The sequence below is a fragment of the Hemicordylus capensis genome, chromosome 12 (genome assembly GCF_027244095.1).
Source record: "Hemicordylus capensis ecotype Gifberg chromosome 12, rHemCap1.1.pri, whole genome shotgun sequence".
In the NCBI taxonomy this organism is placed as follows: Eukaryota; Metazoa; Chordata; class Lepidosauria; order Squamata; family Cordylidae; genus Hemicordylus; species Hemicordylus capensis.
In genome coordinates this window covers 5,967,650-5,983,202 of record NC_069668.1, presented here as the reverse complement: position 1 = coordinate 5,983,202, position 15,553 = coordinate 5,967,650, and the positions used below count along the sequence as shown (strand labels likewise).

Below are 15,553 nucleotides of genomic sequence, written 5' to 3'. Positions count from 1 at the left end.
CGGGACCCTGAGCAGGATCAGGAGCCAGACCGAGAGGAGGGGGATTGGTCGGGTGAAGAGGACCTTGAGCAGTCACAGGTTTCTCAGCGCTTATTCACCCCGGAAGACTTTAACCCTCTCATGACCAAGGTCCTAAAAGCCATTGGTCTGTCATCTAAATCCCCCCCGGATTCCAACCAAAGCAATAAGGGCGACTTGGTTTTTCCAAAACCACAACCCCGTGAATTACTTCTTCCTATTTTACAGCTTATTTTACAGATGTCATCAAGGCAGAGTGGTCCACACCAAGTGTTCCTAAGAAGGCAGCATCGTCAGCAACTAGGTTCTACACCTTCCAACAAGAACCCTCCTTGTTACTGAAGACGCCAACCACCGACGCTCCTATTTCCCAATTGAGCAGCGGATCCCTAGTCCCGAGAGATGGCGAAGGTTTCCTAAAAGATGCTTCTGACAAAAAGGCGGAGCTGGCTTTTCGGCGCGTCCATGACAACTCCTCCTTGGCTACCCGTTCTTCCGCAGTGGCATCCATGGCGGCCAGAGCCAGCCTCCTATGGATCAACGACCTCATCGATGACACACTGCCCGAGTCAGTCTGCCTCAGGCAACAACTATTAAAGCTTCAACGCTCTCAAGCCCTCATAGCCGACATGTCCCTGGATTCCATCCGCTACTCTTCTAGGGCATCAGCAGCGTCGGTAGTTGGCAGACGGCATCTCTGGCTAAAAGCTTGGCAGGCGGACTCTGCCTCAAAGAATAACCTTTCCACCATACCATACGAAGGTGAAAACTTGTTCGGAGATACAGCACTGGAGAACATCCTAGTTGAATCCAAGGACAAAAAGAAAGCCATGTCTTCGGCGCCGCGGAAGCCCGACAAGACTCCCTTCAGAAGAAATTACGAGCCCTTTTGTTCTTTCCACCCCTCCTTCAGGGGCAGGGACCGCGACTTTCGAGGCTCGAGATCTTCCTGGCCCCGCCAGCGCTTCACCGGCAGAAACACCAACTTCCGTTCCCCCAACATGCAAGGAAAACAACAGGGGAAGTCTCAGTTCTGACTCAGATTCCTCCTGCCTAGGAGGTCGTCTATCCACCTTCCTCCCCTCCTGGCGCCAGAACATCGCAGATGCTTGGGTTCTAGACCTAATAACATCAGGATACAGAATAGAACTGAGCTCCTCTCCCCGCCCAAGGTTTCTACCTACCCCACGCTCCAACTGTTCTACCAAACATGCAGAAATGTCCCTCGCCATTCAGCACCTCCTGGACATCGGAGTGATAGAACTTGTCCCAAAAGGCCAGGAGGGGAGAGGAGTTTACTCTATTCTATTCACGGTACCCAAAAAAGATGGCTCCCGCAGAGCTGTTCTCGACCTGAAACACCTCAATGGGTACGTAAAACCTCGCAAATTCCGCATGGAGTCACTTCGCTCCATTCTAGAAGCTCTGCAACACGGGGACCTCCTCGCGTCAATAGACTTAAAGGAGGCTTACCTCCATGTCCCCATCCATCGGGACAGCAGGCCCCTCCTCTGGTTCAATTACTCCGGGACAGATTATCAATACAAGGCCCTCCCGTTCGGCCTCTCTTCAGCGCCCAGGACCTTCACCAAGGTACTCGCCCCCGTCCTGGCACTCCTCCGCCTCCAGGGGGTGCACATTTTTGGGTACCCAGACGATCTTCTCCTAAAATCGGATTCTCCAGACGCAGCGAAAAGAGACCTAGAAAAAACTCTGGCAACCCTAGAATTACACGGCTTCCTGATCAACTCAGCCAAGAGCCATCTAACACCGACCCAGAGGATCCGCCACCTGGGCGTCATCATCGATACGTTAAAGGACAGGGTTTTTCTCCCAGAAGACAGGATCCAGTCCATCACCTCAGAAACAAGAAGGGCTTTATCTGCGCAGAAAGCACCAGTCCTGTCATTGGCCCGCCTCCTGGGCCTCATGGTCTCGACTCTGGAAGCGGTCCTGTGGGCGAGGCTACACCTGAGAGACCTGCAGTGGTTCCTTCTCAGATTCCAGCCTTACATCTCCAGGAAATGCAACATCTCCATCATCCTTTCCCCGCGAACCAGGATGTCCCTGCAGTGGTGGACTCGCACTCAGAACCTTTCGGTGGGGAAGTGCTTCTTGGAATTTCCGAAGCTGATAGTCACTACAGATGCCAGCAACAGGGGCTGGGGAGCCCACTGTCTCCAACACTCAGTCCAAGGAATATGGGAGCAACACGAACGATCCCATTCTATAAACTGGCTAGAATTGAGGGCCATTCAGCTCGCTCTCCTCCGCCTGCACCCGCTAGTCCAAGGGAAAGACGTTCTCATCAAAACAGACAACACTACTGCCAAGGCACATGTGAACAGGCAGGGGGGAACGCACTCTCGCTCCCTATTTCAGGAGTCAATGTTGCTCCTATCCTGGGCGGAGAACCATCTCAGATCCCTGTCGGCACACCACGTCAAGGGGGATCTGAACTCCATCGCCGACTGGTTGAGCAGGGAGGATCTGCTCCCGGGGGAGTGGTTGCTAAACACTCTAGTCTTCAATCAATTGGCATCCAAGTGGGGTCGACCACAAGCGGACTTATTCGCTACTCCCCTCAACGCGAAACTGGAGACCTTCATCACCAGGTTCCCCTGTCGGACAGAGTGGGGGACAGATGCTCTGTCCTGCGAGTGGCCCCAAGGGCTACTGTACGCCTTTCCTCCGATTCCGCTTCTCACCAGAGTGCTTCAAAGAATAAGAACCCTAGAGGCAGAGGTTGTCCTGGTGGCCCCCTTCTGGCCCAGACAGCCATGGTTCACAGATCTAATATCCATGGCGGTGGACCAGCCATGGCATCATCCCACGAGGCCAGACCTTCTACTTCAGGGACCGGTTCAACATCCCAACCCAGGCTGGTTTCAGCTAGCCGCCTGGAGACTGAGCGGAGCCGTCTGCTCGCACAGGGCATATCGGGGAAGGTAACTGAGACTATTCTGGCCTCCCGAAAAGAGTCTACGAACCGCATCTATCAATCCACATGGAGGATGTTCCTTCGTTGGCTTCGAAGAAATAAAATCCCCAACGCTAACGCATCACTTAACCACCTCCTGCGTTTTCTTCAAGACGGCCTGGACAAGGGGTTGAAGCCCAACACCCTAAGAAGGCAAGCGGCATCCTTGTTGCCTATGTTGACAAAGGCCTCTTCTCCTAGCTTAAAGGACCATTCTCTTCTTAAAAGATTTCTGCGGGGAGCCACCCTATTGTCACCGCCGGTCGTGCACCATTTTCCATCCTGGAACTTAAATCTGGTACTCAGAGCACTACAAGAACCTCCTTTCAAACCTATCCGATCAATTCCGCTAAGACTACTTTCTTTAAAATTGGCCTTCCTGGTGGCGCTCACCTCGGCCAGAAGAGTATCTGAACTCAGGGCACTGTCAGTACACAAGGCCTACTGTGTGTTTTCTGAGGACTCAGTTCGGTTGATTCCAGATCCATTCGTTCTGCCCAAGGTCGTCTCCCATTTTCACGTGTCTCAAGACGTCTTCTTACCTTCATTTTGCCCGCATCCTGAGCACCTGCGGGAAAAGCTCTGGCATAAACTAGATGTACGGCGTTGCTTGAAACGATACATCAAGAGAACGGCTAGCTTCCGCAGAACAGACACTATGTTCGTCTCTTACTTACCTACCTCTATGGGCAAGGCCGTGTCCTCTAGAACTATTGCCAGGTGGATTAGGGCATGTATCGTTCTAGCATACGAATCCCAAAAGACCCCTCCACCCTCTAATATCTGGGCACACTCCACCAGATCCGCGGCGGCCTCGGCCGCCTTTGCTACTAATGCCTCAGTTCAGGAAATTTGCAAGGCGGCAGTCTGGAAGAGCCCATCTACCTTCCTAAAACACTATAGGCTAGACATCTATGCAGCCGCACAGGCGGCATTTGGGAGGCGAGCTCTTCAGAGGGTTCTTCCCCAGGAGTAGAGCAGCTGGAATATTTCCCTCCCTGGGACAGAAGGAGTACTGCTTGGGTATGTCCCATCATGAGATGCCTTGATAGCAGCAACCGAGAACGGAGCATTGATTACTCACCGTGAAGGCTTCTTCTGGTTGCTGCTGTCAAGGCATCTCAGCCCGCCCTCGTGGCTCGCTGCTTTCCTCTGTGGGGAATGAACTCTTTGACTGGCAAAGGGATAGTTCCTTTTCTGTTATTATGCCTTAAGCTGCATGTTAACTTCCTATGTCCTTTCTATGCTGTTTCCTCCATCTAACCTTTGCTTTAGTTACTTGACCTAGAAGAACTGGGGCGGGGTTATCCCCGTCGGGGCTATATAGGACTGTTTTTTCAACTAATTTGCATAGTCCTGCCCAGGAGCACGTGACGAGGATAACCCAATGAGATGCCTTGACAGCAGCAAGCAGAAGAAGCCTTCACGGTGAGTAACCAATGCTCCATTTTGTGCGAAACGGAGCAACTCCCGATGGGACCCGCACTAGATCGACCGTCATCTAGGGAGGTAACGGGGGAGTGCATACGAGGTGGGGGAGATCCTGGACCATTGGTCCCTACCATTGCCATGTCGATTCCAAAAATGGTGCCCCCGGACTGGCAGGCCTGGTTCAAAAACACCATTCTGGACACTATATACCAGGTCAGGCCTCCACATAAGCAGAGGAAGTCCTGGAAGGGGGAAAAGCATGATCCTTCTCCTTCTGAGTCAGATTCATCTAGTGAGTCCCCTTCTTCCCTTCCCAAAAAGGCCAAGAGGAAAACCAAACACCTCAAGGTTAAAAAACTCAGTGATAGGGGCAGCGAACTTCACTCTTCTGAATTGTCAGATCAGGGGTCAGGGGATCCTAAGCCCCTTAATCCTAGACCCCTGAAAAACCCCATTAGGAACATGCCTCAGAACCCATTGCCGGCGGGGGGGAGACGCTGAGCCCACAGATCCTACACCCCAGGACCCAGAGGATCCTGATAGGGAGGATGCAGAGTGGTCGGGGGGAGAGGATTATGCCTCCTCCGTGTCTCAGATGCTCTTTGTAGCGGAGGATTTCAATCCCTTAATGAGTAGAGTCTTAAAAACGATAGGGCTCCAGCAGACTATTACTCCTGAGACCACAAATGAGAAAGGGGATTGGGTTTTTCCCAGGGCCACCCCTAAAGATATTTTACTACCCTTCCCTTCTGTTTTTGCAGATGTGGTGAAACAGGAACAGTCACTGGAGGGATGCTGTGCTGGGGGTGGAGAGGGCCACTTACTCTCCCCCTGCTAAGTAAAGAGAATCGCCACATTAAAAGGTGTCTCTTTGCCAAGTTAGCAGGGGTTAACATGGGGTTAATGGGGATATCTTGCAATGCTCGCATGTAGTCTCCCATTCACATGCAAACCAGGGCAGACCCTGCTTAGCAAAGGGGACATTTCATGTTTGCGTGTTGGGTGGGGGCCTTTAGATTGCGATTCTGCAATAGGAGCATAGAAAGCCGCCTTATACTGAGTCAGACGGTTTCAGGCAGGGGTTTCCCCCAGCCCTGCCTTGAGATGATGGACCAAAAATCTATGTAGCCCAGCATTTTGTTTCCTGCATTGGCCAGCTAGGTGCCTCCCCAAAAGAAAGTGACAACCTTTCCCTTCAGTTTGTAGCAATCAGGCAGACTGCCTCTGGACAGGGAGGTTCCATTCAGCTCTCATGAGCTTGCATTCCGCTATTGACAGCCATTGGTCAACCTCTTCCTTCTGATTTCGTCTAACCTTTTTGGCAAGGCACAGTGGTCCATCCCCACGTTTTGTGGTGCAGGGTTTATTCCCCCACGCAGTTGTGCAGTGTGTAGAGAACGCCGTCCTTCTGCCAGTCCCGAGGCTGCTGGTAATCGGCTTCATTGGATGACTTGGCATCTGAGTAAGAGCAGAAGCAAACCCCTCTCCATGAGTCACCGTCTTGTGTGACGGTCGTGTTTCCCAGTCAACTTCATCACCCTAAGTGACTAGTGGTCATCTATTAAAACTTTGATAGCTAATTGTATTGACTTTTGCGGCGGTTAGATTCTGCCCCCACCTAATACTGCAGAGCCAGTCTTGGACTAAAGAAAGACTAAAGGCTTTCTCGGGGCTCTGGGTAGCCTTGTGAATCAGTAGACTTGCAAATGAGCCTATAGGAGTTACTACCTCGCATCATATTTTACTGCCTGCCCACACATACCTGTTAGTCATGTGTGCCATCTCCCAAGAAATCTATGTTCCTTTCCAAGTTAGTCATGAGGTTGAAAGAGAAAGTGCTTGTCGGGAGGAGATTCTCACTTGTCAAGGCCAATGTCTGCCCGGAAGCCTGAATTGTGATTCATCACCTTTCTCCGTAGCTAACATTTTTGTGCCGGAGTGTGTATTAAAAAGAATACTTCTCTCCCCCCCCCCACCAATGAAATATCAGGAGGAAGTATCCTGCGACGTCGAACGGCTTATGTGAAGAGGAGACGGTTGACAAAATCGCATTTTGGGACTTCGTCGAAGCCACGCAAAGGACAAACTGCATCTGCTCAAGGTTTGCTTCCCAGAACACTTGACGGCAATACAACGTGGAAATGGTTTTAGGAACCTTTTGGGATCTCCCTTAACAATTTGACACGTACGGATACGACAAATCTTTATATACCGCTTTTCAACCAAGGTTCTCAAAGCGGTTTACTAAGGAAGGAAGGGAGGAAATTGATCCTTGTCCCCAAAGGGCTCACAATCTAAAAAGGAAACATAAGGTAGCCACCAGCAACAGCCACTGGAGGGATGCTGTGCTCAGGATAGATAGGGCCAGTTGCTCTCCCCCTGCTAAAGAAAGAGAATCACTACTTTTAAAACGTTAGCTCAGGGATAAGCAGTAAGTAATGGGGCTGATCTATCTTCTGAACTAGGGAATGTGTGTGTGGGGGGGCGTGGCTATAGATACCGAGACACATATAAAGATGATTACTAGGATAGGGGAAGCCTCCGGGTTTGGGAGCTGTGTCTGCTTCCGAAGGGCCAATATGAGAATTTTACAAGCAAGGTTGGAGGAAAGGAAAACGCCCCCTGGGATCTGGGTGCAGAGGAATGCTTTCTTCCCGCCCGTACTCAGGAGCTGTGTATGAGTTCTGGGCTCCTTGCTGCCACCGGCCTCCCTGTCCCGCTCTCAGATGAGCCTTTCCCCATCCTCCGATCTTGCCCATAGAACTCCCAGGAGGGGCTAGTCAAGAGCATGCTTAGCTCCCCAACTATTCATTCGTTCATTCATTCATACATTTCTATCCCGCTCTGAGCTCCAAGGAGCTCAGAGCGGTATGCGAGACTATCTTTATCCTCACAACAACCCTGTGAGGTAGGTCAGGCTGAGAGAGAAGTGACTGGCCCAGCGTCACCCAGTGAGTTGCATGGTTGAATGGGGATTTGAACTGGGGCCTTGCAGTCCTAGTCCAGCATGCTAACCACTACACCAGCTGGCTCTAGGAGAGAGCCAGGGGAGGTGGCTTCTCCTACTCAAGTAATCACTGTGAGAACAGTGGACCTCACAGTAAGTGAGTGGATCTCACAGTAAGTGGATGTTGATCCCTGTGAGCCCTAGGCAGAAAGGGCTTGACGATTGCTGAATGTCACATCTCCGTGGCTCAAGTCAGGCTGCACAACTTTGGCCTTCCTGCAGAGGTTGGACTACAGCTCCCAAGATGCCTGACTGTTGGCCACTGTGCCTGGGGGATATGAGAGTTGTAGTCTTAATAGCTGGGGGGCCGAAGTTGAGCAGCCCTTGCCTAACCTATGGTTAAGAATTGGCTGCCAATCAGAATGTGCAATTAGCTTTTCAGTTGGGTTTGCAAGCGATGGCTTAGGACTCTGCTCAATGTAGCACTTCCCCCAGCTGTTTTTGGACTACGACTCCCAGAATCCCCAGCCACAGTGGCCCATAGCCAGGGGTTGTGGGAGGCCAACCTCTGCAGGAGGGCTGAAGTTGAGCGGCCCTGGCTTAGGTTAATGTTTAAAACAGTTTCCTCTGGCCTCGGTTAGGAAGCTGCCTTATACCGCGTCAGACAACTGGTCCATCTAGCTAGCTGATGTCTACACTAGGTTAGCCCGATCTGGAGATGCTGCCCAAATTGCACCTGGGATCTTGTGCGTGCCGAGCCGATGCTCTCTCACTGAGCTACAGTCCCTTATACGGTGCATCTCCACTATCCTGGTCCTCTGTTCAGGGAGCTGAACTCCATTGTGTGTTGGAGATCCGCCGCCTTAGTGCTGTTCAGGACGGCAGCACCAACCCTGCCTGCCTGTGCATCGGCCCAATGGCTTGAGCTGGATTGTGTCTGACATGATTATTATTATTATTATTTTTTTACATTTTATATCCCGCTCTTCTTCCAAGAAGCCCAGAGTGGTGATTTGTTTGTAAATTTATTTATTTGATTACATTTTTATATTGCCCCATCCAAAGGCTCTGGGCAGTGCACCACAAAACAAAAACTGACAAGCAGGCATTTAAAACCAGCAGCAGAAACCAATAAAAGCAAACTTAAAACCAGTTCAAAACCATTACAAACAGAAACGTTTAAAAGCAATGTAAAGACCCTGGGAGGCCAGACCAAATAATGTTTTAAGGGTTCTCCTGACAGCCAACAGTGATCCCAAACCACAAATTGGTTAAAAAATCACAGGTGATGTGCTGCACCCCAATTACCTCTATATTTCTTTCCATGCGACTCTAGGCACAAAAATCTCAAACCGAGGCTGGCGATCCAGCAGGGGCTGGTGTCTCCAGTGGGCCAACAGCAGCAGGCGGCCCCAAAGCACAAGGCCAACGAGAAGCAAGAGAAAGGGGACAAGCCTCAGAAGCGCCCTCTGACTCCCTTTCACCACCGCGTGTCCATCAGCGACAACGTTGCCATGGAGGCCGACTCTGCCAGCCAGAGGCTTGTGATCGCGGCCTCGGACAGCCAAGTGAGGTTCCCCAGCCTCCGAACGAACGACGTAGCGAAGACTCCCCAGCTGCACGGCCCGGAAATGGCCAACTCTCCCCAGCCCCCGCCTCTCAGCCCCCACCCGTGTGACGTCGCCGATGAAGGGACAACCAAAACGCCTTTCACCCCGCAGAGCCAGCATTTCTATCAGATGCCAACGCCGGATCCTTTGGTTCCTTCCAAAGCCATGGAGGACAGGATGGATGGCTTGTCCCAGCCTTTCCTGGCTCCCTACCCAGAAGTCATAGAGCCCACCATATACGTTGGCACCGTGGCGAACTTGGGAGAAGAAGCCGATTCCACGTGGAAGTATTACAGGGTTCCCAAGAAAAAGGATGTGGATTTCCAGCCCCCTCAGCTTCCGAGTGAAAAATGCAGGGACGACCCCATGGGATGCGCCACGCAGGACAACATACCTTCGGCTACGGAGTAAGTATACCTGAAGTTCGGCTTCAGAAGAGAAGTACGTAGAATCCACTTGCGAGAAGGAACCACCTTGGATCCTTCTTGCAAGCGGATTCTGGCAAGGATTTCTGTACTCCCCAAGAATGTGTTGGCAAATTCCTGAAAGTTGCTTTAGCACTTAACTGAATACCTCTCTGTGCTCCCTGTTCGTAGGGTGATTTTGGTAGATTTATTTTTTTTAAAAAAATCTTAGTTTTAGAATACTGCTTGTATGATGGACTTAGACACACAGAAGGTTTGGATTGTGTTGTTTTAGATCCCTCTTCTCTGTGGATGAGATTTGAGGGCTGTCTTCGCCTTTATATGTTGGGTCTAAAAAGCCCAGTTGTAGCAATATGATGTGATCACAGCTTCTGTTCTTTAGATTTCTCACATCTGTCAGAAGCCCAATCCCGTGCTGTGTTCCCCCCACAAACTTCTAAGCTTGTAACCAACTCTGCAGTGTGTTGGAAGCCGTAGAATGAAAGAGGGACATCTTGTGTCTGGATTTTCAAGGCAGCCCAACAGCCGTTAAATTATTGGCCTTTTGAGAAGCTTCCTTTCTCCTCTCTTGTTCCATGAATATTGAATCCCTTGAGAATGCATTCTATTTGCCATTAGGTTCTCAGCAAGATTTCTGTCCTGCCCTGTCCTGAGTGCTTAGGGCAGCTTACAAACTATGAACTTACATAAATGGTTCCTTAATGGTCTCGGTTTGGAAACTGGTCACATCAAAGGACTGGAGAAAGTGGGGCGGAAAGGTGAAAGATTTATAAGCCACCTCTTGTCACAAAACACAACCTAAATGGACTAGAACTTGCCTAGATGTGCTTCTCCCCCTTCCAGTAAATCCAGAGGTCTCAGTGGAATGCAGGCCCCTTCCCAAAATCCATGAGACTCAGAAAGATCAGAACCTTTTAAAGCCTGCTTCTAGCTGTGACTTTCTACCACAGCATCACTCCTACTCCTCTTAGTCTGTACATCTTGGTATTGTAGGACTCTGGAGTGAACAGACTTTCCGTTGAGAATTAGGGAAGTTCTGGTTGCTGCCAGGAAGCAGTCCACCCGAACATCGTATGATCACAAGTGGACTCGTTTCGGTTCATTTGCTGTACTGCACAACTTTGATGTGTGTTTAATCCATCCGTTCAGGATATCTGTAATTATCTGTTTTCCCTTAAGGAGTCCGGTTTAAAGCTTTCATCCCTTAAGGTATATTTGGCTACAATTGTGGTGCATTCCGCCGCTGGTTCCTTCCTTGGTCTAAAGACCCAGTGGTGAAAGGTTTTCTTAAAGGTTTAACACGTGTTCCCAGACCATCTGGTTATGTCACCAGCTTGGGACCTGTCAGTTGCACTGGCTGGTCTACTGCAGCCGTCATTTGAGCCTTTGGCTTCAATTGATCCCCGTCTCCTGACCTGGAAGGTCGCCTTTTTGGTGCCATTACCTCTGCCGGGAGGGTGAGTGAGTGAAGGGCCCTGAGGGCTGACCAACCGTACCTTCAGTTCCCTGAGGACAAGGTTGTACTCAGGTCAGATGTCAAGTTCCTGCCCAAAGTGGTGTCTATGTTTCACCGGTTGTCCCCGCTCACTTTGCCTGTGTTTTTTCCAAATCCTTCATTGGATGCGGAAAGGTTACATCATTTGGACGTTCGAAGGGCATTGTCCTTCTGCATTCAGAGGTCTGCTGAATGGAGGAAATCTCCTTCCTTGTTCGTTCCATACGATGGGCCGCGTAAAGGTCTACAAGTTTCAGCCCAGTCCATAACTAGCAATAGCAATAGCAATAGCACTTACATTTATATACCGCTCTATAGCCGGAGCTCTCTAAGCGGTTTACAATGATTTAGCATATTGCCCCCAACATTTCTGGGTACTCATTTTACCGACCTCGGAAGGATGGAAGGCTGAGTCAACCTTGAGCCCCTGGTCAGGATCGAACTTGTAACCTTCTGGTTACAGGGCAGCAGTTTTACCACTGCGCCACCAGGGGCTAGCCACCATTAGTAGTCATATTAGTATTGTCTACACCAGGGATTCTCAACGTTGGGTCCCCAGATGTTATTGGACTTCAACTCCCCTAATCCCCAACCAAAGGCCACTGGGACTGGGGATTAGGGGAGTTGAAGTCCAGTAACATCTGGGGACCCAAAGTTGAGGATCTCTGGTCTACACTGACTGGCAGTGGCTCTCCCAAGATTTGGGCCGCCATCTCTCCCAGCCCTACCTGGAGATGGTGCCGAGGAGTGAATCTGGGACCTTCTGCATGCAAGCATGCAGATGTTCTCTTCCACTGAGTTATGGCCCCATCCCCTAAGGGCAAGAACTTACAGTGCTCGTGTGTAGTCACCCATCCAAATGCAAACCAAAGTGGACCCTGCTTAGCAAATGTATGGGTGTCTAATCCAGTCTAAGCCCACAGTGTTAATGAGGATTATTATCTGCTGCACAAACAGTCCCCATCGCAAAAACATTATGTGAAGCCCTGAAGAGGAAATGACTTTTCTCATGGCCCACTCATTGGATGGATGTTCAGAGGTTGAGTGGAGCTTTGCAGCAGTCTCTTCCATCCCTCCTAGAACAATATTGTAAAGTGGTATCTAATATTGGATTCATGGTTTATGATTGTATAAGCTTTCTGGTTTCAAACAGATTTCTTTTTCATTGGGCAGGATGGAAAAAAGTTGCTTGTTCTTAGCCTGAGAGCAGATTTTGGTGGAGAGAGGTAGTGGAAACCCTTCAGACTTGCACAACATTAGCCTGCAAGGGATTTGACGATTGTCTTGAGAGGGATTCTTTGAGGGTTTTTAAGAACATAATTGTGGCTTGTAACAAATCACCTTTTTCCAGGTGTGAAGATTTCAAAATAGGTGATTCTGTGCTTTAGTTTTTAAAGACTGTGAACCTTCTAGTGAAATGCCTTCACTGCTCAGTAGAAGTGGTAAGGGCCCAGATACATTTGCTATTCCTCTCCTCTCACATCTGAAGCAATGTTCCCTCTAACAGGGATTTCCAGATGTTCTTGACTACAGCTCCCAGAACCCCAGCTGCAATAGCCCCCCTTTTTTAAAGGATTGTGGGAGTTGTAGTCAACAACATCTGGAAATCCCTGTTAGAGAGAACACTGGTCTGAAGTCAAGTCTCTTGTTCCTGCCGGAACAGACTCTGCCCAGACTGGATCAGAGGGGAGTGACTTTTTTGTACCTCAGCTACAACTGTATTTATTGCTGGGCAGCTTTCCTGGTTATGAGAATTGTCTACATCGCCAGCTGCTAAATAAACAAACGAGCTGCAGTCTTAATGCATTTCCAGAGTGACCCCCTCTTGCTGGACGAGTCCCTTTTCGCCTGTGCACTTTTAATCTCGACCAAGGATTAAATTTCTGCTGCTTCTGAAATGCTTGGGGAGCCAGGTTCCCAAAGTAAAGCCCCAAACCCCCAGCAAGTATTGCGAGAAACGGCTAGCTGGTTCTGTGCATCCACGGGAGACTCTCAGTTTGAGTTTCTCGGAGATAAACGCTTTTGTCATGCTAAACACAGGTTGCTTTGGAAGTTGTGTGAGGGTGCCTTTCAAAAGCAGTTTGTGGTCGGGGGCTGTCTCCTTTTTAAAGTTTTAAGAATCATTTAGCCATGTTCTCAAGCCCTTTTTGGATCTCTGCCTATGTTTGTCAGTCTCTTAACATAAGAACAGCCCTGCTGGATCAGGCCTGAGGCCTATGTGGTCCAGCATCCTGTTTCCCACAGTCGCCCACCAGATGCCTCTGAGAAGCCCACAGGCGAGGGCATGGCTTCTCTCCTTCTGTTCCCCTGCAACTGGTATTGAGAGGCATCTTGCCTCTGAGGCTGGAGGTGGCCAATAGCCACTGGACTAGGTAGCCAATGATAGACCTGCCCTCCATGAATTTGTCTAAGCCCCTTCTAAAGCCATCCAAACCTTATGTAGGCTTCATGTCTGGAGGTCTGTGTTGGTGTTGTGCAGTTCAGTATGCACGTACTGCACGTGCTGAACTGTTCGTTGGCTCAGTAGTGATGAGCTCACATAAGTTGAATCTAAAGGTGAGATGGAAATGGTGTCCTCCTTAAAGAATAGTCCCAATTCTGTGTACTGGAAAAGAGTGAACTACTATCCGCTTTCAGTAGTCTATTTGGACCTGTATATAACTTCTGAGAGGATATGAACTACTAGGAAAGTAGTTTATTAAAACCTAAAGAAGAGATCCGTTGTTGCTTTCAGCTCCTGTGGAAATTTCAGGAGAACTTATGGGACAGATATTACACATGTGGTGTCACGGGACAGCCAGAAGGAATGTTTCGGATGCTGGGCTTGGTCTAGGAAGATCTGGGTCGAAACCCCTGTAGTTCACCTTGGGTCAGTCAATATCCCTGCTATCCTGAGGAACAGGAATAGTAGAGGAAGGGTGAAAAACCATTGAATCCGCATGAAGCTTTTGCATTGCTCATTCTTGCTCAGCGTAGCTAGCCTGAGCTATGGTAACACGGTGTGTCTGTGTGTTTCCTTCCCTTCAGATTGATGGTGCAATGTGGGAAGCCTCTCAAGGTCTCTGACGAGTTAGTGCAGCAGTATCAGAGTAAGAATCAGTATCTGGCTGCAATGGCAGCTGACCAGGAGCAAGAAACAGATCCTTACGCGTTTGTTGACGGAGACGAAGAGTTCCCGTTTCCTGACAAAAAGGACCGGCAGAACAGTGAGCGAGAGGCTGGGAAAAAACACAAGGTGAGAGGGGCACAGCAAGCCATGGAAGGCCAGGAGTGTTATGCCTGTGTGGGGCATAACACATGGCCCCGGAGCCCAAGTAACTCTACTACTCGAGTGCCTGAGCACCCTATTTCTTGGTTCACAGGATCCTCCCCTTCCCTTTCACATCTCACCCCCCACGAAAGAATTCCCTGTGTGCTGAAATCTTTGCGAATCAATTCATGTCCTTAAGCTTACTCGGTTTCCTCTCTCCTCTTCCTGAGACTTTGTTCTCTGTCCCTGAGATTGAATGGGAGGTGTTCACTTTCGTATGTCCTAGGGCCTGCTGCAGGACCAGCTCCCGCTGTCCCTGGGAGGGTCGCTGGAGATGGCTGCTCATCCTTTCCTCCTGCCGCCAGTCGGCTGTTTGCCCTGATGGCTGCTTCTGTGTGTGGAAACGGAGGGATTCTGGGGCTTGTAGTTCTTTAGTGAGTGGGCCTGATAGGGTGCCACCCAGTACTGACAGGGATTCCCAGATGCTGTTGATTACAATTCCCAGAATCCTCAGCTAAAGGCCATTGCAGTTGGGGATTCTGGGGGCTGTAGTCAACTTCCTCTGGGAATCTCTCTTACAGGGATGATGTAGTCAACATCATCTGGGAATCTCACTTCCCAGGTGGCACCCATCTGTTTCCCAAACTACTCTGGTTTCCATGACCATCTTCTGGAGGTAGGGCCAGCCTCACAGCGCACTTCTGAAATTTTGAGGCCAGCAACATGCAATAGACATCTGCCGATCAAAGAGAGAAGTCGCAAACACCCTTGGGCACACCCAAGCTTTTAGGCGCACCTGGAGTGGTTTTATCCGGCTCCTGACCACAAAAATGTGAACTTGCAAACTGTGTAGATTTTTTAATGAAGAATCTGTGAACTGGGCCCCCAGGCCAAAATCTCCCTCTTGCTTGTAGGTCCTCCGGTGGAATATTCACATGTCTGTTCAGTTCCGGTGTAACTTCTGCACTGAATTTTTCTCTTAAAAAAAACCAAAAACCTGAAGTAATGCAATGGCATGCATTTTGCATCAGAAGGGGGCATTACATTCGTGTTACTCGAAACATAGCCTGGTGCCAAAATCACTGTAGTTGGAAATGTTAGCATATGAGAGACAAGAGAATTGTGAGCCTTTGTGAAGCGCACGTCTTAATTTGAAATTGTGAATGTCAATGAGAAGGGTTCTCCCAACACCCAAAGAACAGTTGTGGTGTTCTGCCGTTTCCAAATCCTAGCTTAGGTGGGATGTGCTGTAGCCGAGAGAGGAAGACCACCTCCTCTGGATGCATGTTCCCCCCACCCCGGTCATCTCCAGTTGTAGGTTTGAGAAGAGCCGCTGCCTAGAGATCTGTTTGGATCGGTGTAGAACTAAATAGATCAATGGCCTGACTCTCTGTGAG

The 15,553-nt window shown here is 49.8% G+C and overlaps 1 protein-coding gene across 6 annotated transcripts in view; it reads left to right on the top strand.

Annotated features, from left to right (window-relative positions):
- MED13 (mediator complex subunit 13) overlaps window positions 1–15,553 on the top strand; it is a 127,537-nt gene that overhangs the window by 74,510 nt on the left and 37,474 nt on the right. For all 6 annotated transcript variants that reach the window (XM_053275157.1, XM_053275155.1, XM_053275156.1 and 3 more), the window contains exons 8-10: window positions 6,420–6,530; window positions 8,713–9,393; window positions 13,934–14,141. In XM_053275157.1, the coding sequence (XP_053131132.1) occupies window positions 6,420–6,530; window positions 8,713–9,393; window positions 13,934–14,141 (1,000 nt within the window). The remainder of the gene's footprint in view (window positions 1–6,419; window positions 6,531–8,712; window positions 9,394–13,933; window positions 14,142–15,553) is intronic.